This window comes from Penaeus vannamei, chromosome 2 (genome assembly GCF_042767895.1).
Source record: "Penaeus vannamei isolate JL-2024 chromosome 2, ASM4276789v1, whole genome shotgun sequence".
Classification (NCBI taxonomy): domain Eukaryota; kingdom Metazoa; phylum Arthropoda; class Malacostraca; order Decapoda; family Penaeidae; genus Penaeus; species Penaeus vannamei.
Genome location: NC_091550.1, coordinates 7,319,767 through 7,343,988, shown reverse-complemented (window position 1 = coordinate 7,343,988; position 24,222 = coordinate 7,319,767). Strand labels below are relative to the sequence as shown.

At 35.8% G+C, this 24,222-nt stretch overlaps 1 protein-coding gene across 1 annotated transcript in view; it reads right to left on the bottom strand.

Annotated features, from left to right (window-relative positions):
• Positions 1–8,600: 8,600 nt before the first annotated feature.
• The window catches only part of v (Tryptophan 2,3-dioxygenase vermilion), a 36,610-nt gene continuing 20,988 nt past the window's right edge, over positions 8,601–24,222 (bottom strand). Inside the window, exons 2-8 of the mRNA XM_027352886.2 lie at positions 16,965–17,125; positions 16,209–16,342; positions 12,249–12,386; positions 11,569–11,793; positions 10,814–11,063; positions 10,273–10,366; positions 8,601–9,610 (exon numbers count right to left, since the gene is read on the bottom strand). Of these exons, the coding sequence (XP_027208687.1) occupies positions 9,313–9,610; positions 10,273–10,366; positions 10,814–11,063; positions 11,569–11,793; positions 12,249–12,386; positions 16,209–16,342; positions 16,965–17,125 (1,300 nt within the window). The 3' untranslated portion in view covers positions 8,601–9,312. The remainder of the gene's footprint in view (positions 9,611–10,272; positions 10,367–10,813; positions 11,064–11,568; positions 11,794–12,248; positions 12,387–16,208; positions 16,343–16,964; positions 17,126–24,222) is intronic.

The following is a 24,222-nucleotide window of genomic DNA, read 5'->3' as shown; positions in this document are numbered from 1 at the left end:
GCAAACATGACAGTTTGGTACAGAGCTATCAACAAATGCGGTTTCTACAAAAAAATACCTTGGGTAGATGATATGTGATTCACATTTATATATTTTTTATATATATATCATTATCTGCACATTGCCCTTGATATATCTTGAATCTGATATTGTGTGAGTTCTTGTTGTAGTATCTTAACACTGTAGAATAATAACCAATCAGTATTTAAGTATTTGTATTAATGTGTTTATATTGACTTTTACAGTGAATTTATATTATGTATGATGTCTTAAATAGATCTGAAAAAAATCTAAATATATTTTCATTATCAACATTTACCCATTGCATGAACTTGTGCAATTATACAAAAAAGATCAACTTTAAAGTGGTTATTTTATATTTTGTATTGTTATCAGGCAGCTTGGATCCTCAAACAATTTCTTACTATCAAACCCACGAATGGCTGATCTGATACCAACTTCAATATATATCCTACTAGCCTTCTCATCTTATTTTGTAAAAATAGTAAAAAAAAAAAAAAAAAAAAAAAAAAAAAAATACTAGTCACTGTCCCACGACTTTGTGTTGCTTTATTGCCTTGTGAAAAATTATACGAGAGAATGTAACTCAGCATTAGAGGTACATTAGAAGAGATTAACCCTTTCTATCCTGAGCACCGCAAAAAAGCAACAGCTACCAATGCTCTCCTGAAATCTAAGGGGGTAAAAAGTATAATCATGGGGGACCTTTTACTTTTTATTTTCCAAAGATTATGTTGCATGTTAGAAGTATATCATGTTATTTATAGTGGTATAAAGTTTATCACTACAAAAGCATATAACACATCTTTGAACATAGCTTCAACAAAAATAAAAACAATAGGTAAACAGAACGAGTGGCAGTTTGATCGAACATATTAAAGAAAAGTTAGAAAAAAAAAAGGGATGAAATGGCCGAGACATCCTTAATCAGTTATGAATATATGTAAGTGATTAAACAGAAGATATAAAAGTTAATCACTCATGACAGGGAATGATTAATATAAGAAATGAGATACACTAGAGCACATTGTATGCAAATATCATTTTGAAATGAGCAGGACAGGACAATGAATCGTACAAAGCAAATGATCAAAATAAATCTGTTATGCAAAAGATAATGTTCTTTATGCAAGATTGGAATATACTGACACTAATGTTAAGTAAAGGAAAAAAAACTGAGGCAAAACAAAACTTTACACAGACGAGGCATGGAATGGCTTGAATAGGGTGTATCTGTACATTTGAATATTTCTTATCTTTCTCTTGTACTAATTAGTTTCTTAGACTTCCTTAAGAGATATGCACACACGTTAATTATACACCATTTTCCTTAAGTACCTGGGATGAAAACACCAAGTAACTCCGTCAGTTTATTGAAAACAATATATGTGAATATGAGTATGTACTACTACAGTCCACAGCTTTCTTCCACACCGGCGCTGCAAACTTACTGAACACACTAGGTCATAAGTTAGCGAGAACCACCATTTGAGTGCTATGTATTATTTACCTTTAATAACCAGGAAAAATACAGAAACGGTATCACTAAACCACGGTAAAGTACTGTACGAAGGGCTGATGTATTCCCATGTTAATATTTCAGTGGATCTTTCCTTACGATAAGATTTTCTATTGCCCAATGTTAATATGGAATATTATGATGTGGAATAAACACCTTCCCGTTTATGTTTGCACTCACTATAGAATTTTTAAGGTGCATAGTGGAGGTTTTGTGGTAATATGAATTACTTGAAAAATATGCCGATTGCAAAAATTACCTATGAAAAAATAACACTAAGGCAATGGTTTCGGAACCTTAACTTTTACACCCTACCGACTTTTGTTATTATTTACTGATAACTGCATGCAAAAGAGAAACACAAGGAATAATGTTACACTCGCATCAGTCAAGATTCCAGAAGTAAAAACCTTCGGACATTTTTTATTTTATTTACTATAAAGAATGTTAATTTTACAAATGTAAACTATCCCTATTAAAACTGATCGAAAATGTACAACATATACAAGATAGATGTTCTCAGTACCCTAGTAGTAGAACAAATTCAGAATGACTGCACATTTATGAAAGAAACGATAGTAAGTGCTGAAGTGTCTTTTTCTTGGACAAACTCGGCAAGACTCTCATCTAGTTTTCCGCACAAGTCTAAGAATCGCTGTAGTCGAACACAAAGCCAAGGACAAAATGTTAAGAGGAACTTGCCCCGCTATTATTATTTGAAGCAAAAGACCCCTATAAAATCACCATTAAAATATAGTCAATTGTGTGTGTGAATGTATATAATATCTAAATATATATATATATATATATATATATATATATATATATATATATATATATATATATATATATATATACACACACACACACACATATGTATATATTTGTATGTGTGTGTGTGCAATTTTGATACTTGTTTTCTTTTGTCGCCATTTTAAATGATATTTAAAAACCAGTCTTCACCCTTCAAAACTCAGTTACCTTACTTTTGTATTCCAGGCCCTCTAAATATAAAAATATGCCCCATAGGCTTTTGTTTACAAGAAAGAGCTGGATAGAGTGCGTAGAAAAGACAAAAATCTCTGCCTTCAAAAAAGACAAAGTATGTCCTTTAATCATACAATGACTAACTCTTGCACAACTAATTCTTTTACAATTGGCTGGTCCAAATGTCAGAAATGACGATTATAGATATTTTACTACATACAGCTTTTATGAATTCGAGTGTCCTTTTTAAAAAATCATTTACTTACTGTTTTAATTATTGGCAGTAATATAACTGATCTACAATAATGTCAGTAAAGTAATGTAAAGAAAAAAATGAATGAAGATTATCAATAATTCACTTAAGCACCTTTGAACAATAATCCCTGTCCAACATAAATATCTAAACACTTTAACCCGCACGTAAATTAAGATTCAAAAATCGGATGGCAACTCTCCCAGAATCTGTACCGGCACAAGGCGGTATAAGGCAGCCGGCATTACGTAAAAAATAATATAATAAATGAATGAACAAATAAAATAAAACGATAAGTAAAAATGAAAATAAATTTGGCTCCAACTAGTACTGTGGGCAAGAATGTCGTGAACTAGGTTCTCATATGGCAGTGCTAATGGAAGGCTTTAATAGAAAATGGGCAATTTATAGGGATAACTCGGATAAATGGGGAATAAATGGTTTAATAGAAAATGGGCAATATATAGGGATAAATCGGATATATGGGGAATAATTGGTTTAATGGAAAAATGGACAATTAGGGATAATTCGGATATATAAGGAATAAATAAATGGCTAACGAAATCTTAATAAAGGAGAAAATGTATGCAGTTCATTCATTATCTGAAATATGCTTATTTTACTACGTTTATTTTTTACAAATTTATTATTTTGCATTTCGTTCACATTCACCACGTTTCTTTATTACTTATTATGTTATAAACATTTATGCTAATATGCTAATAAACATATTGTTACTTTACTATGAACTGGTGAAATCCACAAAAGAAAAGACATTTTTCGACATTTATAATTGACGTCATTAGAAAAAAAATAATTTAGAACGGAACTTGGTACCCCACGAAGAACACCAAACTCTTTTCTTTCTGCTATTTCCACAAAGAAATACATTTGAAATTCTTTGTTTCTCCATGTGAAAAAGGAGCTGTTAGGTTGAATGATATTTGTTTACTTGTTGGTATTATTCTAGAAAATAATGAACAGTAACATGGCAGCCATTCAATCGGTTTAGCTAATTCCTTGACAAGTTCTTAGCATCAGTTACCTCACAATATCTTTTATTTCTTTTCTTTCTGTCATCTGATTGGAGTAATTCCTGACTTCTAACCTGATTTATATTTGGCCAAGGAGAATTTTGTAGTTCTTTAAGATTTAAACTTGCAATATTTGATATGTTCATTAATGCGCTTCTTAAGGAGTACTTGAAACCCTTTTTGCTGGTAATACGTGTGAGAGGTCAAAGAAAATTATGCATATACGTAATATCGTCTGTTAACATCTCTGTTTACACACACAAAACATCTTCTATTTGAGAATAAATACTACAGTATCTTACTCTTCTTTGTCTTTATTTCAAATAAAACTTGTTAGAATACCCATTTAAAACCACCATTCTAATCGCAACAACAGTACCAGTGATAGCAATGATATACTGGTTAGAGCCCAAACTTACTAGTTTTCCTCCAGTAATAATAATCCTAACGAACTTTGAATAAAACGAATAACGGAAAAAATATACACCTCCAACACACGCACGCCATCTAAGTCAAGTCGTCTCCGGGGAACATTACACAAGAAGCAATGGACACTGCCTAACCTGACCCACATAACGACAATTTTACAAATGACCGCCAATGTTTGTTGACGTTATTATTATTATGAGCGTTATCCTTATTATTTCTGTTATTGTTAGAAGTGGTAATGTATTTCTCATTAAAGTGTTATTGGTAGTATTAACGTTATTGTTATTTACTGTGTTTTTGCAAGTATTATCATCGTTTATGCAAGAATTATACATAGCACTGTAGGATGGCCGTTCGATCGCAGGAACTTGTAAGGACTCGGCAGCAGGAATGGAAAGATGGACCGGAGTAGCACATATATACACATGCACACGAAAATACATACATACATATATCTACAACAAATATAATATGTATCTGTATATAAGTAAACACATGTATATATACCATAGTTGACGGTATATGAGATACAAATTTAGATATGAAATGCACTCCTATTTTTGACATAAAATTAATCAATTCATATAGTAAATTCTATCATATATATACATATATATATTCAAAATTATTTCATTTACTTGTTGTCAAATATGTATAATTTCATACAATGTCTATTGTTTACATAAAAAGAAACATTTCAGTAAAAATAGTAAAAGGTAAAAATAAAGAATAAGCAAGAAAAGCTAAAACAAATACTTTAGTAAAACCAAAAATCAGTCTGCGATTAATATTTTTTACATGACAAACAAACAAACAAAAAAGATAATAATATGAAAAGAAAAGAATAAAAAAAACTTACATAGTCTGACCTAGCTGTTAAGTTCATTTATAAAAACTATTCATAAATGTTTTAATCATTATCAAAAAAGAAAACAAGCTTATAGTAAGCCTTCATAGAAAAACGACAAAAAATAATGTATTACTTTTTCAAAAATACTTTAATCCCCCCCCCAAAAAAAAATGTAATATATATATATATATATATATATATATATATATATATATATATATATATATATATATATATATATATTGAGATGGCCTTGGCGAAACTGACAGCCAGAAATCTTGCAAAATTCAGCAAAATTTACTAATTATTTTGATGGTTTCGAAAAAAGAGCAAAATCTGAAATCTTTATTGCATTTGATAACACAAATCCAATGGCAACAGATCTTTATTTTCCTGTGACTTTCCTATGGTCATTCACTATTCTTGGTATATCCGCTACGGTTAGTGATACAACAAATGCATTAATGATATCTCAGACAGAACAATTCTTTCGCTCGTGAAAAGAAAATTTTGTTATCGAAACAGAATTCATACCCACAGCCAAGTAACTGAACATAAAATCAACATGGCGAAACTGTGATTTGGTTCGGAAAAAAAACTAATTTAAGAATGTTAAGAAAACGTTGACAGCACCAAAAGCGTAACAATAAAATAATGGGAAATCAAGGCTTCATATAAAAGTTCACCATGGTCATCCTACTATAATGAATAAATATACTGAATTTTCGTCATAATACACCCTTAAATATTGCCATTCTTTTCTGTCTTCAATATTTCTTTTTGCTTGATGTAAATTGTGTCATAGTACTAATATTTGTAAGGCAAACTGAATACTAATGTTTATTACCACAGTTCACTCCAGCTTTACATTTTAAGCATTTAGACCTTGGCCTTAGTTTCAGTGATTCGAATAAATGGACGCAGGATACTTGTTGCATGCATTTGAAACTAAAATTTGTATCTCATAAACCGGCAAATACGGTATATATAATTCAAAAATCATCCCCAATAAAGGTTAAATAAATGCAAAAACTAACATTAGCTCTGAAAAAAGTGGCAAGACTGTTGAAATGAAAAATAAAATTTAACCTATTTCATAAGAGGACATGGCAGTCTTTGTTTTACAAGGAATGTCTTTTTCACCAGAAGTCTTAGTCAGATAATATGCAAACAAATAAATGATCAAATAAATGTTCTTATTCTTCATACTACAAAAATAATGGAGTTCTTGAATATATGACCCTTTAGCCTCAGAGATCACTTTGAACACGGCAAAGTACCTCCTCTACAGAACTCATTATTTTAACTACATTCTGTTCTTGTCTCTGGCGAGTTTTATTGAGCCACAAATATCTGTACATGAGCTCTTCTACAGTGTTGGCAGTGCTGATAGCTTTAATTAAGTCAAATGAACGTAAAACCACAAAGAAGACCAGTGAAAGAATGCCTTAGTTACCAATTACAGCATGGATACAAAGGAGAAGCTGAACTATTACAAATACTACAAAAGAGTGCTAACAATATATATATATATATATATATATATATATATATATATATCCCTGTAAAACCTTCGTGGGCCAATGCAGATGCACTGATCTGCATTGGAAGTTTGCCTATTGGGATGCAAATGCACTAGCAGTTATTTCATTATGGAGGTTGAAAAAGAAGGAAAATAACCATAGCTCTGTATTTTTATGCTGTATGTTTTGGTGGAGATATGGCATTACCCTTGAGAAAGCATTTCTTTTTCTTTTGTATACTGTGAATTACCTTGATATCATACCCATATCAGACACACACACACACACACACACACACACACACACACACACACACACACACACACACACACACATATATATATATATATATATATATATATATATATATATATATATATATACATAATATATATACACGCATGTGTGTCTATCTGTCTATCTATCTATCTATCTATCTATATATATATATATATATATATATATATATATATATATATATATATACATATACATACATATATATAGACATATATGTACACATACACATATATACATTATATATATATATATATATATATATATATATATATATATATATATATATATATATATATATATATATATGTATGTATGTATACGCACACACACACACACACACACACACACACACACACACACACACACACACATATATATATATATATATATATATATATATATATATATATATATATATATATATATATATATATATATAGTACCAGAAATGGCCCATGCCCTATCTTCTGTCATTATCTTTCTGCCTTGTATACATGTACCAATAGACTATTTTGTGTCGTATTGATTTTTTTTGTGATGTCCATAAAATGCACAAGGAATGGAGCAGATGCCACTTACAGAACTGTCGGTTTTCTCAATTATATTATGACTTACAGAAATAAAAATGCTCCTAAAATATGCTATCCAAGTGAATAAGTATAACATGTGCAACAATTTATAGTAGAACAACAACAACAAAAACTATAAGCAAAATAAGGCTAAGTTTATTCTGATGATAGAAGAAAATGAAAGAAAATGAGACTAATAAATCTGTGACAAACTAGATGCTTAAAAGAGATGATTGATGTTTTTTCTTAAATATCTGTGGCTAAACTATCTTGGAATTAAGTTATGTTCAATACAATGCGAATCATAATCATAAATAATGTTGGTAATTATGCAAAAAAAAGTTATGATACTATTCAATCACCCAACCATATAATACTTATAATCTGAAAAATAATAATAATAGTAATAAAATAATATAGAACCTTGTGTGGAGTTTCTATTGTATATTTTTTTTCCTAACTTCGAATTTTCTTGTACAAAAAATGTTCTTGCAGGTAGCAATATCTCATAATCTAACATAAAATACCTTGAGACACGAGTATTAATACGAGAAAGTATTTGAATATATAGAATAAGGGCGATCTGATTTTTTTGAAAATGCACTTGAACTTCAGGCAAATATTTAGAACAAACTCGCTATATATGGGACTTTCATTTCATGCGATGTGTCTAATCTCGGGGAAAATTTGAAAAATTAGCAACTCTTCCGAGATCTGGACACTCCGATTCATCAAATCTTTTTTGTAATGGAAGAAAATGTATTTACATAGTTTTTGTATTTAATAAGTTATTTTAACTTTTTATTGTTGAAATTTGCTGCCTGCAAGAATTTTTTTATTTTCACAAAAGAATCAGTGAATCAAAGTAGGCTACCTACCTTTTCTCTCTTGAGATTGGACATAGTCAAGTTACGTTGACTGTGTCCTATGCAAATCTACCTGATGTGATTTGTAATGGAAAATTCAGTCTGAAGGCCAGTATGATGGCGTTGTACCATTATATTACCACACCCTCTGCGTTCTGGCAAATGCCAACAAAACCTCAAACACGTATATACTGATAATACAGTTTGGACTGGGTCCTTCTTGTATTTAAGGGAGCCATTTTCATGAGCAAAAATATCTTCTTTTTTATTAAAATGGTCATTCACTACATATCTATACAGCAGTCTGACGTTTATGTTTTCTGAAAATATATGGTCTTAACTTATATGCTAAAACATAAAACATACAATAAAGTAAGAAATACATATAAGCTTTATCAGAAATACCCACTTGAAAGATGACATAATCTTGTATTTGTAAGAGAATTCCCAATATCAGATATTTAGACACTTTTTAAAAGCAATATTGAGTATTTTTCACAAGACTTAAAGTACTAGCTAATTTGATATTAGTTATAGCCACACTTTTGTAACTGTGACACATTTTGTCAAATACCCTAATTTCATACCATTACTGACAGCTTATCAAAATGAAATGCATGAAATGAATGCGAAATAAAAGAGCACCACAGCAACTGCCTTTAAACAAATAGAACCTTATGTTACTGTAGCTAATGCAATATATATATAAAATGCATGTACATATCGAAGTCAAATAAACATTATCCATTTTCACAAAATGAAATGGACATTTGTACCATGCCAAAACCATTGGAAAGGTGTTTATGTACCATTATCACATTATTCAGACAGCAAGTTCTCAAGGAATGACTCAAAGAAAGAAAAAAAAGAGGAACTGCCAAAGACAGATCCAACAATATCCAACTAACACTACAGCGCATCTATGTAAAATTCCTAACAATACCGTTGCCATTTCCCCCTTCTACATCGAAGCTTCACAGGACCTTTCCATACTATTTTCCAAACTCTTTTCTAAGTCACTGTCTGATGACGCCTTTTCCTCTCCGTTCTCTCGAGGACACGGGGAGTCCGAAGGAGGAATGGGGGCTTTCGCAGTCGAGTGCAACGCTGAAGAAGTGACTTTGCTCTCCTCCTCCTTCTGTTCCTCCTCCATGATGCTGAGGCGGTTCTTCATCTGGCGTGTTAAGGGCGGGATGCAGTTTCTTGGCAGCAAGAAGGTGCTCAGGTTGAACAGATCGATGAACACCTTGTAACGATCACTGGCAGGTTGATGAAAGGGATTTGTGTGAGTTAGGGTTTGTGATGTGATGGGCAAGGACACAAATTATTAAAAGCATAAGATCAAAAAATATAAAGTAATTTGACAAAGGACTGAATAGTATTGTGATGGAATATACTAAGTAATATGCTGTTATTTAATAATCCTACTCAGTATAGCATCATGTTGTACTCAAAGAAGTTACAGCTTACATTCACTAAAAATATTTCATTACAAAGGTATAACAGAACCAAGAAAAAAGCAAAATTCACACCCAATTCCACTGAATAAAGGATGGCATAATAACAAGAAAAACAAACAAACTTTTAGACCTATTACCTTAGTGTTACGAATGACATAGGTACCAGGAAAAATGTAGACCTAATATCATGGTTTGACGAATGACATAGTACCAAGAAAAGAAAAAGCATAGACCTAACATCAGCGTGTTACGAATGACTGTTCATACGAAATCACCAATGTATAGATTTAGCTATATTCTCTGCTATGCCATAGTATCTGTTTTATTTTGCTTCTAACTCTCCCCCTGTGTGCAAGGAATGGTCGGGGTTACCATCCACTGGCAGCGCGCAGGATCGAACGTAGGTCAGCAAGAGCGCAAGACCAGCACGTTACCCACTGCACTACACAGTCAACACGTACCTAAGGGTGGAGCGCAAGTACTGGTAGCCTGACGAACCACCTGTGCCGATCTGCTGTGACCCAATCATCCTCTGTACCAACATCACGTGGCTGTCTGTAAAAAGATTTTACACATAGAAGATTGCCCGGAGGTAGTGCAGATTACTAATTTTGAAACTCCTGGTACTTATGATCTGATAAATTAAAAGGAAGGAAGAATAACAATGTTTACGAAGGTATTTTCCCCCTAACATTAAAAAAATAGCACTGGGCAATGTAGTAACTGTTTCTGGAATTACTTGTGTTCCTAATCATTCCTAATCATATCAATCAAAAGAGCGAAGGAATAAAAACTTTAAATGTAATAAATTTCTCCCACGAATTTCGCATCTGCCTTAATAATATTTCTACATGTATATTCATGTTGCAAGGTACTTTATCAACCTCAGTTTATCAACACCACTTCTATTCTTTTAACGACAATCCATTCATTTTGCAAAAGCTGCTGACAACACACACACACACACACACACACATACATACACACAAAGACTCAACTTACATCGCCACTTGGTCATGAGCGAATCAACATCCATGAGGAGCTGGAGGAGCTGGTGAGGCTGGTTGAAGCGCGATTCCTCCCTGTACAAGGAAATCATGAGAGCTCCCTGCATGGCCCGGTGCGTGAGACGTCGCTCTCCGCGGGCCATGAGTGCGTTGTGGATCCTCGAGTCGAAGATGCTGTCGAAGAGCTCTCGCCTCTTTTTGTTTTGGTCGATGAGGTGGCTCCGTAAGGTCTCGCATTCTTCGGTCTGGGTGGAAAGGAGATGGGAGTGTTAGGGACATGGACGCTTTTGTTAGAGACATGGACGAGTTTTTGTTAACGACATGGGAGATTCTGTTAGGGACATGGACGATATTTTGTTAGGGACATAGACGATATTTTGTTAACGACATGGGAGATTCTGTTAGGGACATGGACGCTTTTGTTAGGGATCATGGACGATTCTGTTAAGGTCATGGACGCTTTTGTTAGGGACAAGGGCAATGGTGTCAGTTACCAGGACTGTGATGCAGGAATACGTTAGATGTTAGGTAAAACAACGCTCATTTTGAGTCTGTGAGTGAGAGCGATTGTTTTTGTCGCTTCATGAGAATGACTGTAGCCGTAAAGACCTTCTAAAACATCGCTATCGCCATAATTCAACATGGCGTTCCCTGTACCATACCACTAATGGGAATCCCCCTGCCCATATCCCCAAAAATGTCTACCCTAGAAAAAAAACAAAAAACAATAACAAACAAGACAGAGCTTACCTCAGCCTCCCGGTACTCCTGCGTCAAAATGCTATCGACGGCCATTTTATATTTGTTCCAGAAGTTGAAGCCCTTTTCCTCGAGCCCCGGTGTGCGCTCCAACCAGCGACTGACGAGGTTCTGAAGGGAAGGTTCCTCCTCGGACTTCATGATGTTTTTGCAGACTTCAGGCTCGTCTCCAAACACCTTCATGTAGTTCTCTTGGTTGTATCTTACGCGGAGATCCTGTGGGTTATGAGGACGTGTTGGAAAGGGTTGGTACTCAAGTGTTGTGAAAGGCACGGGAAAAATGTAGAATGTAGATCGCCAAAGAGGTTGAGAGAGGGAGAGAATAAAGCTGCTGAAAACACACTAACACACACACACACACACACACACACACACACACAGAGAGAGAGAGAGAGAGAGAGAGAGAGAGAGAGAGAGAGAGAGAGAGACAGACAGAGAGACAGAGAGAGAGAGAGAGAGAGAGAGACAGAGAGAGAGAGAGAGAGAGCGAGAAAGAAAGAGAGAGAGAGAGACAGGACAAAAAGACATTCAAACTATTAAAAAAACAAAGTCAAACAAACCACCATATCAATCCACACCCCAATACCCTCCCCCCCCCAAAAAAAAAAAAAAAAAAAAAACACCACACACCGAAAAACAATACATAGGCCTACCTCGCCCTTGAAACTTACCCCTCGAAGTCCAACCTTGTTCTCGAGCAATCTGAACTGATAACTCTGGAAGCCTGAAGCCGGGGACAAGTAGTTACGGAATTCAATGAAGTCGAGAGGCGTCATAGTCTCCAGGATGAGGAACTGGTCGACACACAGCTGAAAGACACCAAGACGGGGAGTTGAAACAGACGTCATTCAATGGAAGCCTACTTAAGCGTGACAATAATGTTTTCATTTTTTAGCAAGCATTTTTTTTATGTAAAGTTTATGTGGTGTTTTACTGAGGTCATCAATCTTAGTAGTGATTATACTTATAATTGTAATGGTAATATAGTAATAATAATAAATGCAACAACTACAACTATAATAACAATAATGGTAATAATAATAATAATAATAACAATAATAATAATAATTATTATTATTATTATTATTATCATCATTATTAGTATGATACCGATAACGATGATAATAAGTACGATAATAATAATGATAATGATAATGGTGATGATAATGACGATGCTAATGGTAATAATGGTGATGAAAATGGCCATAGTAATGGTGATGATGAAGTGCATGAATAACTATCTGAAAACAAACGAAATTTTAACCGACAAAAAAAAAAAAAAAAAAAAAAAAAAACTAACCAACCCGTTCTCACAAAGATCGAAACTCAAACAAACAAACTGTTATCCATACAACAAGGACATTTCAAACTCAACAACTACACAACAAACAAATGCACGAACTCTTTCCCCTTACAAAACCGACTTTATGAGCCGGACCTTTAATCTATATTAGGTCATGTTTTCCTGGCGACACAGGTCAATAACTTCCTGTCTAAGAGCAGCCTAGAGAATGATTTTATTGATTTATTGCTTAATTAATGAATTGCTTGCCTAACATACACACATGGATTTGCACACGTACATGGATACATGCATGTGGTTGTGCACGTACGCGCATACAAGGAGAGAGAGGGAGGGAGGGAGAGGGAGAGGGAGAGGGAGAGGGTGAGGGTGAGGGTGAGGGTGAGGGAGAGAGAGCGAGAGCAAAAGCGAGAGAGAGAGAGAGAGAGAGAGAGAGAGAGAGAGAGAGAGAGAGAGAGAGAGAGAGAGAGAGAGAGAGAGAGAGAGAGAGAGAGAGAGAGAGAGAGAGAGAGACAGAGAGACAGAGAGAGAGAGAGATAGAGAGAGACAAAGAGAGAGAGAGAAGGGGGGGGGGGGTGAGACGGACAAAACATATGAGAGATAAAGAGAAACACAAACAGAAAAATAGAAAAAAGAAACAAACAGAAAATACAGATCGAACGAGAAACAAGCAAACACAGGAGATTTAAACCAAAAATACAAACAGAATAGAGAGAAAGAAAGGAAAAGCCAACAGACAAAAGAGAGAGCCAGAAAGGATAGAGGAAAACAGAAAGAAAAGAGAGAGAAACAGACAGAAAAGGCCAACAGAGAAGCATAAGCAGTGGGTAAGAAGAACCAGAACGGACAGAGAGAAACAGAGAAAGAAAAGACAAAGAGAAAGAGACAGAAAAAGCCACCAGAGAAGCATAAGCAGAGATTATGAAGAACCAGAAAGGACAGAGAGAAACAGAGAAAGAAAAGACAGAGAGAAACAGACAGAAAAGGCCAACAGAGAAGCATAAGCAGAGGTTCTGGGCAGCGCGGAGAAATTGCTCATGTCTTCAATGGTTCCCAAAGGAGGCAGAGAGCTTCAGAATGGGTCGACTGTGTGTTTGTGTAGGATATGCGCCTAGTCTCACGCACGATTACGTATGTAAAAATTCAGTCAATATTTAGCACTATCTTGTCTCTGTTATATGTTTTCTGGGGAGGGATATGTCGGTAGTGTGTAGCAGTGTGGGTGAAGGTGTGGTGGTGGTGGTGGTGTAGGAGGTGGTGGTGGTGGTGGTGTAGGAGGTGGTGGTGGAGGTGGTGGTGGAGGTAGTGGTGGTGGTGGAGGTTGTGGTGGATGTGGAGAAAGAGGTGGTGGTGATGGTGGTGGTGGAGGTGGAGAAGGAGGTGGTGATGGTGGTGGTGGAGGAGGATGCGGAGGAGGTGGTGGTTGAGTTGGTGGTGGTGGTGGAGGTGGAGAAGGAGGTGGTGTTGGTGGTGGAGGATGAGGAGGAAGAGGTAGTGGTGGTGGTGGTGGTGGTGGTGGTGGTGGTGGTGGTGGTGGAGGTGGAGGTGGAGGTGGAGGTGGTGGTGGAGGTGGTGGTGGAGGTGGTGATGGTGGTGGAGGTGGTGGTAGAGGTGGAGGAGGAGGTAGTGATGGTGGTTGAGGTGGTAGTGGTGGTGATTCTTATTTCTGTTGCTGTTGTTGCTATTACTGTTACTGTTGTTACTGTAATTTGAATCATGAATCCTAACATTCACTTTTGATTGTACAAACTAACTGTGTATGTGTGTGTGTGTGTGTGTGTGTGTGTGTGTGTGTGTGTGTGTGTGTGTGTGTGTGTGTGTGTGTGTGTGTGTGTGTGTGTGTGTGTGTGTGTATGCGTGCGCGCGTGTGTGTGTGTACGTGCTCTTGGGTGTCCCACTGGGACCCGTACAATTGTTCTACCATTTTTTATTATTTTCAAATTTCTCTTCGATTTCCTTATGCGAACTCTATCACTAACTATAAAATTTAACTCTTGATTTCCCTCTACTTTCCCCTTTACTCTAAATAGCAAGAGAAAAAGAAAAAGGAGAGAAAGATGAACAAGAAAAAACAGAAAGAGATGGCGCTGTCCTTTTTCAGTGGGACCGGAGCTCTGACTTTAATGGCTGCCTATCACTTTTCACGTGAATTGGATTCTGCTTGAGACAACCTTGGTAAGGATAACTGCATTGTTGCAAGCGAGAAAGTACTGTACGTGCAGTAACGTTCTCACTCGTTCTCAAAGCGGCAAAGGTGACGTGACAATTTTGAGGAACGGTTAGGAATAACAATGATTTAACTGATTAGCGAACGCAGACTGGAGTGACGTCACTGAGTCTGCAGTAGAAGTTTCCGTTCTTTGTTGTTGTTTTTTCTAATGTAAAAGAGCCTCGTTTTATTTTCATTCGTTTTTCAAGCTAATGACTTCAAGGTTCTTTCGTGATCCTTTTACTGGATACAAGGATTTAGAAAAGGGTTTATCGTTGTTATTTGTAAACTTATTGAATGAATGGTTGTGCGAAGCGAACTGAAGTCAGCAGTGGATTTGCTTATATAGCGAAAAAAAATGCTAGCCGGAGACTAACGTGTTAAAAATGCGCATTCGCCGGTTACTGTTTAGTCTGCTGTGTTGTTTGTCTAAAATTCCGTAGCACGGTTAGTATGTTTTTAGTATATGTACATACCGAGCTAATATGTGCATTTACGGAGCGACCGTGCGTGACGCACACACAGTACACCCTTAATACACACACAATATTTGCGTAACATGTCCATTGTCACGTGAACACACCGCCGGGCCCGACTTCACCCTGGCGCCGTCGGAGGAGGGCCAGCTTACCGTCCCCTGCCAGAACCACAACACACAACCCTGTAGGGCTTCTAGGCTGCCTCGCCTTACCTACACGTGACTTTTGACATGTCTTCTCCTCCTCCTCCTCCTTGTCCTGCCCTGACCGCACGTCCTCTGCCGTCCTTACTTCATTCATCGCGTCGGGGGTACTTGTCGAATCAACTATCAGTTCTTTTCACTCGCTCAGTGCCATTTTGGTTTCTATTTTCTTTTCTTTTCGTTCTGCTTCTTGTTGTTCATTCTTTCTTTTTCTTCTGCTTCTTTCTTTCTTTTTTTCTCCTCCCTCTTTTTCTTCTTTTTATTTCTTGTGCCTCTGCTTCTTCTTTTTCTCTTCTTCCTCTTCCTTCTCCTTCTACGTTCGTGTGTCTCCTCGTTTCATTTTATGCTACTATTTTTAATGGTCTTCAACCCCCCCACCCCCCACCCCCCCAAAAAAAAAAATCGAAAGAAAGAGAGAAAGACGAAAAAAAACTAACCTTCAGGATCAAGGTGACTCGCTGCATCCTCTTGACAATCTCCAACATCTTGTGTTCGTCGACCTCCTCTTGACTGAAGATCTCCCTGACTGAGTCGATCTCGTAGATGATTTGTTTGAACCAGAGCTCGTATGCTGTTGGGCGAGGGAGACGATGTTGAGATCTGAATATGCTGAACCCGTATTCATGTTGGTGTGTAGAAAAAGGTATGAATGGGAATGAATAATTTGGCAATACAAAAGATGTATTTTTGTTTCGAATATATCTTTGTGAGACAAAAGATGTATTTAGCTTGTTTCGAACATATCTTCGTGAGACATACATGCTGATGGAGATTATGTTAGAAAACCGGTTAAATACCATCTCTTGTACTGTGAAGATGTTCATTCTATTACATGCCTTTTCTATGTCTGGATATGCTGTTTAATCCCATAGTTGGTAATCTATATATCTGTATTAGCAAATGACGTTTGTGTTATCTGTTCAATGTCGCTTTAAATCGTTTTGCAAGATATTTGTATCATCAATTTATATCACATAAACAAAATAAACTTGTCTTTCCAAATCAACTTACGATACTCCTAGAATAGAGACTCAGGTAATGACACATTGTTCTATCCACTACACTGACACCTTTTTCATTAAGACCTCTATCCTCCTTCGTCCATTCTCCCCACCCCCCTGTCCTCCTCCCCCAGTTCCAAAGTAACAGGCAATCAAGGATTTCCCTCAGAACTTCCACTATTCCGCACCCACCTTGATGAATGATGATGAAGAGGTGCTCATCGTGAACGGGTGTCCCATCCTCCGTCGACATCATGGTCTGAGCATTGAGGATTTTGTGAAGTTGGAGGTAAGACGTGTAAGTAATCCCACCGAAATCCAAGAGGTTCTTCCCCTGCTGGGCTGTGTCCACCCTGAAAAAAGAAGAAAAAAAGGAAATGTACTTTTGAAATGTACTCTTGTTTCGAAAGGTCCTTTCCCTGCTGGGCTGTGTCCAGCGTAAAAGAAGAAAAAAGGGAAGGGAATCGTGAAATGTACTTCTGCTTTGAAAGGTTCGTCCCCTGCTTGGTTGTGACCACAATGAAGAGAGATGAGAAAAGTAAGATAAGTGAAATATACTTTTGCTTTGAAAGGTCCTTTCCCTGCTGGGTTGTGTCCACCCTGAAAAAGAGTGAGAAGAAAAAAATAGGATTTAAGACGTGAAAATATTGTCTTATTTGCCTTGAGAGAAGAATATACGAGGCAGCCTAACCGATCGAGTTACCTTGATCACCGGGATGAAACCAGATACGGATACCGAGCTCGTGTTCATCCTTCAGGGTAGGAATGGCTGTTTCCTTAGACATACTCGCTGTCTCTTCCTATCGGTTCGAGTGAATGAATGCCGAGTGAATTTGACCTGGTATGACAACAATCAGTTACTGAAACATCAGCTAATAAGATATATAATTATTTTTTGAAGGAATAGATCGTATTTACTTCGATAATTCACATGGATACGAAACATCGACAAGAAAGAATATTCTCACACATACATGATTATGTGTTGTGCACTTTCCTGACTGGGAGACGCATCGCTCCAAAGATCATATCATGTAAGAAGAATGCACATATCGCTGGGAAGAGTATAATGTTACTTTTAATTCAAACTTCGGTTACTAATGCGTCTCGCTAAAATATACGTCATTGCAAGGTAATATCTATACGAGTTATCTATTTCATAAAAAAAGAATATATGAAATTGTATCACCAAATGCAGAACGAACCAAAATCGTGTGAAAATAGTACACACACACATATATGTTATATAATATATATATACATATATATATATGTATATATGAAATATAATAAAACTATCTAAGCATAGATCATATATACACCGTCTTGTAGAAGAAAAATCAATAAATTGATGAAGATACAAACATTAAAAAATAGGAAGAAAAAATGACATAAACTTTCCCACTATCAAAGAAATTCCAAGACACCGTGTATGAAGCCTCGACGCATCTTCCACTTCCAGTACACACTAACGCATTTCCAGGCATCACTATGGGGCTTCATACACGGTGACGCAATCAAGGTCAAGAAGTATGGTGAGACTGGTGGGGTAGGCGTAGGCGCGCGCGCGTGTGTGTGTGTGTGGAGCCGCTTTGGTGAATGAATGACGTTATGTTATGCTACGTTAGTTTCTTTGGTAAATGGTCTTATTTCATTATGAAGAGTTGGTGTTGTTAAGGAAGAGGGCGTGGTCTTGTGTTGACGTCTTTTGAAACCTTAATATGATCACTTACAGTCCATATACGTAGTCAACTTACAATCATATATGTATATATATATGGACACACACACACACACAAATATATATATATATATATATATATATATATATATATATATATATATATATATATATGCACGCACACATTATGTATGCACGTACGTCTAAACATGTCATCATCTCCAACAAAGCGGCTCTGCAAAGCCATAGTACGGGCGAAGACTCCTAAATTTCGACCCTCCTCTCCTCCCCCTTTATGAAACCATTCTCCATTAAAGATCAAGGGCGTGTGTCTACCTCGCGACACAGTGCTTTAACCATACACCGCCGCGTCCACGCATGCACTAGCGCTGTAGGTCTTCCACTTAACAAGATTTAGGAGTAAGAAGATATTAAGAGGAAGGTGTATCCCCTTCCCCCAGACAGAAGACAGCCACAAGCCAGATGCATTGCTGGAACAGATACAAAAATACATAGGAAGAGGATTTGATCTCCTTTTGTCGGCGTTTTTGTTTCCCAGACGAGAGAGAGCGAATCAAATCCCATTCGATTGTGTAAATACGAAATCTACAAAGGTCTGAAGAACGCTTGTTTATTCTTGTTTCATTCTTTTAAGTTTTTCTTTAAATCATTTATAGAGAAAATCAAAACCCACTCGATTGTGTAAATACTAAATCTATAGTCTGAAGAAAGCTTGTTTATCCTATTTTTTATAATTATTTTTCTTTATATTTCCAGAAAAAAGAGAGAATTCAATCTCACTCGATGTTCGTAAAAAAACAATTACTTTGTCGTAGAGGTATTATCCTTTTGTTTTGCATATGTGTTACACATATTCACGAAAGAAAACACCGGCTGGCAGTGAGCTCGCTAGCGCCTTTTGCGGTCGGCGGCGGCACTAGCTTTGATGTCTGCTGGGTTAATGTTCTCTTCTCTTGATAGTTCCTTTGTTTTTATCTTTGGTCGCGTTAATCACACTAAATTAAATATCCAAGGAAGGAGGGAAAAGACGTGACGGAAATGAATATCTAATATAGGATTACAAGGCGTGGAATTAAGAAAAAACAGTAGAGAGGTTTGTTGCTTTGGCCTCATTCTAAATATCATTGTCTGGGACGCGGCTGTTGTGTTCCGAGAAGACGAAATCCTGTCTGGGACTATTTTTTTTTTTTTTTTTTTTTTTTTTTTTGTCAAGAAGCCAGACAGAAGTTAGCAACATAAAATTTACGAAAAATGTTTTTTTTTCTGGTAGGAATGATTTGATACCCATATAGTTCAATCAGCATGAATCTAGTTTGAGAGAGAGAGAGAGTTTGTGTATGAGTGTTTGCGTGTGCGTACCTTAAAAAATATTTTAGTCACGTAAAACCAATCCCATTTATATATATATAAAAAAAAAAACAATTCCTGGGCATCTGACCTTTGAATGCCAATATCACAGAGAAAGGAGACACCACCAACTGATCTCAAACCACATTTTCTTTCTTTTTTTAATAATCATTTTCCTCCCAAAATTTACACTTCCCAACCATCATCCATAGACCTACATATACATCCCCCCCACACCTATCTTACAACCCCCGAGAACTTCACAATCCCACGAGGCGATTCGAACCACCAACTAACACCGTTTCGTTCTCAAAAGGCGGAAAGTACGAAGAAATAGTCACGTATATGATAGTGGTCTCAGGATCACATAACTACACAACTGACAGACCCGCCCTAGTGCCGTTGTGGTTGTCTGCACGTGACAGATAGGACATTGTGTTGCATTCTGTTTCCTTTTTTTCAGCTGCATTTGAGGGAGTTTTCTGCTTACTTTCCTGGTCAGGAGAAAGGGTGCAATATAGAGTGTATGACCTATTTTTATCATTGTTAACTTTGTGTTTGTTCCATATGGCTTCCATTTTTGTTTCTTTGTGCAACTTCTCGTTCTTTCGTTATTTTAAGCATAACTTGACTTTTTTCTTGGTTGCAAAATTGGAGGAACAGTTATTTATGTGGTGCTGTACTGTAACGATCAACTTATTATTATCTTTACTATGGATTTGTAGTTATTTTATCATTAGTATTATCATTATCAAGTCATCACTGTTTTGTTGATATTATCATTGATATTGATATTATCACAAATATCAACATCAACACTAAAGATCATTATTATAATGTTTACTAGCATCATCAAACTGCTTAGCTCTGCAATTAACTCTATCTTTGAAATTTATTACAACAGTTACGAGGTAGCTATAAACTAAGCCCCTTTCTGTTTAGAGTGCCCCTTATCTCCACTCTAAAGTCAAATGATTTTCCTATATTTGGAACTCAGTCATAGAAATACACCATCGTTATACGAAAAAATAACTCCTTGTTAATGAATACATGGCATTTATATATTTCAGAACGCAGAGTCTTTGTATGAAAACCTGTGTATTCGTACCTGTTGTTTTAAGGTGAAATTAAATAACAGACTTCAATAGCAAATGAAAACTTCTAAACGTATAGGTTTTTATGCGATTCTGCCTTGTTCAGAAAACAACTTTATAGAGATCCTTTAACTCTGACGTCATAGACTCCAAAACAACAAACCTGTTTAACACAAAACAAGGGGCTCACCGCCAAGAAGATATTTGGCACCTAGCTTCGCTATCATCACGTAGGCAAAATATGAGTGGGTATAACAAAGCGAATATGCTACCTAGTTTACAACAGGAAAGGTATGTCGAACTGGCCTATACTGGTCTCTTCTACGTACATAAGCTACATCTTATCTATATCCAAGCCTGTCGAAGTACTATGCATAATTTATATAATGATGTTGATGACCTTAGAATCATAAAAAAATAAGGCATTTGAGGTTTGTGAGGGTTTAACTATCAATTATAAGTAGATTTAATATATCATCACCTTTTTAAACATTTTTGGTCCGTAAAGTCACAGCCACTGTAATAATCGCAGTTTATGAGTAACCATTCTGACGCCAGAACATGTATCAGCAACCAAGAAGAACCAGCAGAACCTATATCAAAAAAGGGGTGGGTTCTGACCTCCACGAGATGAGAGGTGCCGAGAGCGTGTGGCAACCACAGTGACCTACCCTGGAGGCTTGTAAACATCCCAAACTGGTTTTCCATGGCCGGCTATCCCAGAAGGTTAAGCGAATCTACGTCACCAACAACGGCCGCTTATGCTCTGACCAATTATAGAGCGCGACTGATGAGTATAAATTAGTTGCTTTGGTTGGTGATTTTCTAAGGCCCTAGGGAAGTAAGACACCTTTAGGAAGACTACTCAGAGACTGTATATTTTGTTTCATGAGGTACTACAACTTGCAAATATTGTTTTCTTTATCTTGAATATTACTACATTAGTATTCCTTCCCATTCAGTATACGCATCAACGAGTTTTACAAAGACAAATTGCTTGTTATCGTTCTTTACTCTATCTCAACTAAAAGAAGCTACAAAAAAAATCTAACGAAGCAGAAGATACAGCAAATAGAAGAAAGGGAGCATGGAAAACACATTACTCACTTCTGATTATGCATAAGCTGTAAATGCCATTTGCCTAATTCTCGCTGTGCAGTGGTTTCTGCTCGATATAAATCAGTCATATGACAAGACTTAGAATGAACTCTTGATAAACAGACGCCGTGAATTCACTAACAGCGCTTAGTAGCAGGTCATTGAATCAATTTATCACGTACATGATGATGAGAATGTCATGACGAAAGCAAAACGGTCGAGATTGTGAAAGGACTTTTTTTTGCTTCGTCAATATTCATTATCGTCTGTATTCGATTCTCCATGAACTTTCTCTCGGTCATCTTGTTATATGCTTAATGTGTGCTTCTGTTGAATCTTGACTAAGATATATATATATATATATATATATATATATATATATATATATATATATATATGTGTGTGTGTGTGTGTGTGTGTGTGTGTGTGTGTGTGTGTGTGTGTGTGTGTATGTGTGTGTATGTGTGTGTGTGTTTGGGATTACCAAACTGATTTTCGAACAGGTAAGCAATTATCTTTAGAAATGTACTCCGTCACATCGGCCCGTCTGTCTGTGTCTGTCCGTTTGTCTGTCTATCTCATAAAGTCTCAAAGCTCCCAGCAAGCATAAGAAGGCTTGCAAAGATCTCAAGAAGAATCACTTGTGTCAGCATATCTCTTGCAAGAATATATCTCATTTCTTTGCACCATCCTAGTAGTGCGTATGTTGCATATGGCTGTCCAGATACACATACCAAACACACACACACACATGTATACATATGTATATATACATATATATGTATATATACATACATATATATATATATATATATATATATATATATATATATATATATATATATGTGTGTGTACATGTGTGTGTGTGTGTGTGTGTGTGTATGTATGTATATATGTATATATGTATATATATATATATACACACGTGTGTGTATGTATATGTTTGTGTGTGTGTGTGTGTATATATATATATATATATATATATATATATATATATATATATATATATATGTATGTATGTATGTATATGTGTGTGTATGCATATGTATATGTATACATATATATGTATGTATATATATATACATATGCATAAATATATATATATATATATATATATATATATATATATATATATATTTATATAAATACATGCGAGTGTTAAAACCCACACACACACACACACACACACACACACACATATATATATATATATATATATATATATATATATATATATATATGTATATATATGTATACATATATATGTATACATACACGCATACATTTATGTATATACATACACATGCAGTATGTATATATGTATGTCTATTTACACACGCGCACACAGTATATATATATATATATATATATATATATATATATATATATATATATATATTCCTCACACCAGCGTACTGTTGTCAAGAAACTCGTAGACCCAAGGCCAGCTGGTCGTTTGAATAATTTTAACATAGGCGCTAATGGATAAACATGTTCTTAGTTTCTTAGAGCCTGAGACGTAGCCAATAGTTGGTTAAGTAGAACGTTTCACAGGATTAACGGCCTTTTTTACACTTTATTTATTTACACACACACACACACAAACATACACGTACACGGTAAATCATTCACAGGTAAGAACACGTGGATATATGTATCTTTACATTTCGATACAAGAAAACAGAACTAAAAGTCATGTTTGTTGTACACACATAATCCACTCATGATATTAACCCCACCTAAAGCATTCTAGCAGCCCAGTGCAAAAGAAGTGACACGTGAGATAGAAACAAGAGGAAAATCGTATGTAAAAAAAAAAATAATAATAATAAATTAATAAATAATAAAGGCCCTATCACACTAGCACTTTTTCCGTCAATTTCTGGGGTTCCGTTTGAATTTGAGGCTTTCCGGAACAAGGTCTATATAAGTGTTTCCGTCTGATTAATTTCCGTGTTGATCTTGTGCTATTAATAAATTAGATAGGATGAGTGAATAGAAACATAAGATGATACTTTAGAACATTCGTATATACAATATACATCATCATATTTCTTTAAAATAACGTGATATTATGAGAATGTTCGTGTGATTCCCGGGACCTCACTCCGATAGCGCCATGTTTGTTTACATGATTTTCATACGGAGTTCATTCGGAAACGCAAAGAACTGACGGAAAAAGTGCTAGCGTGATAGTAAAACGTCGTCA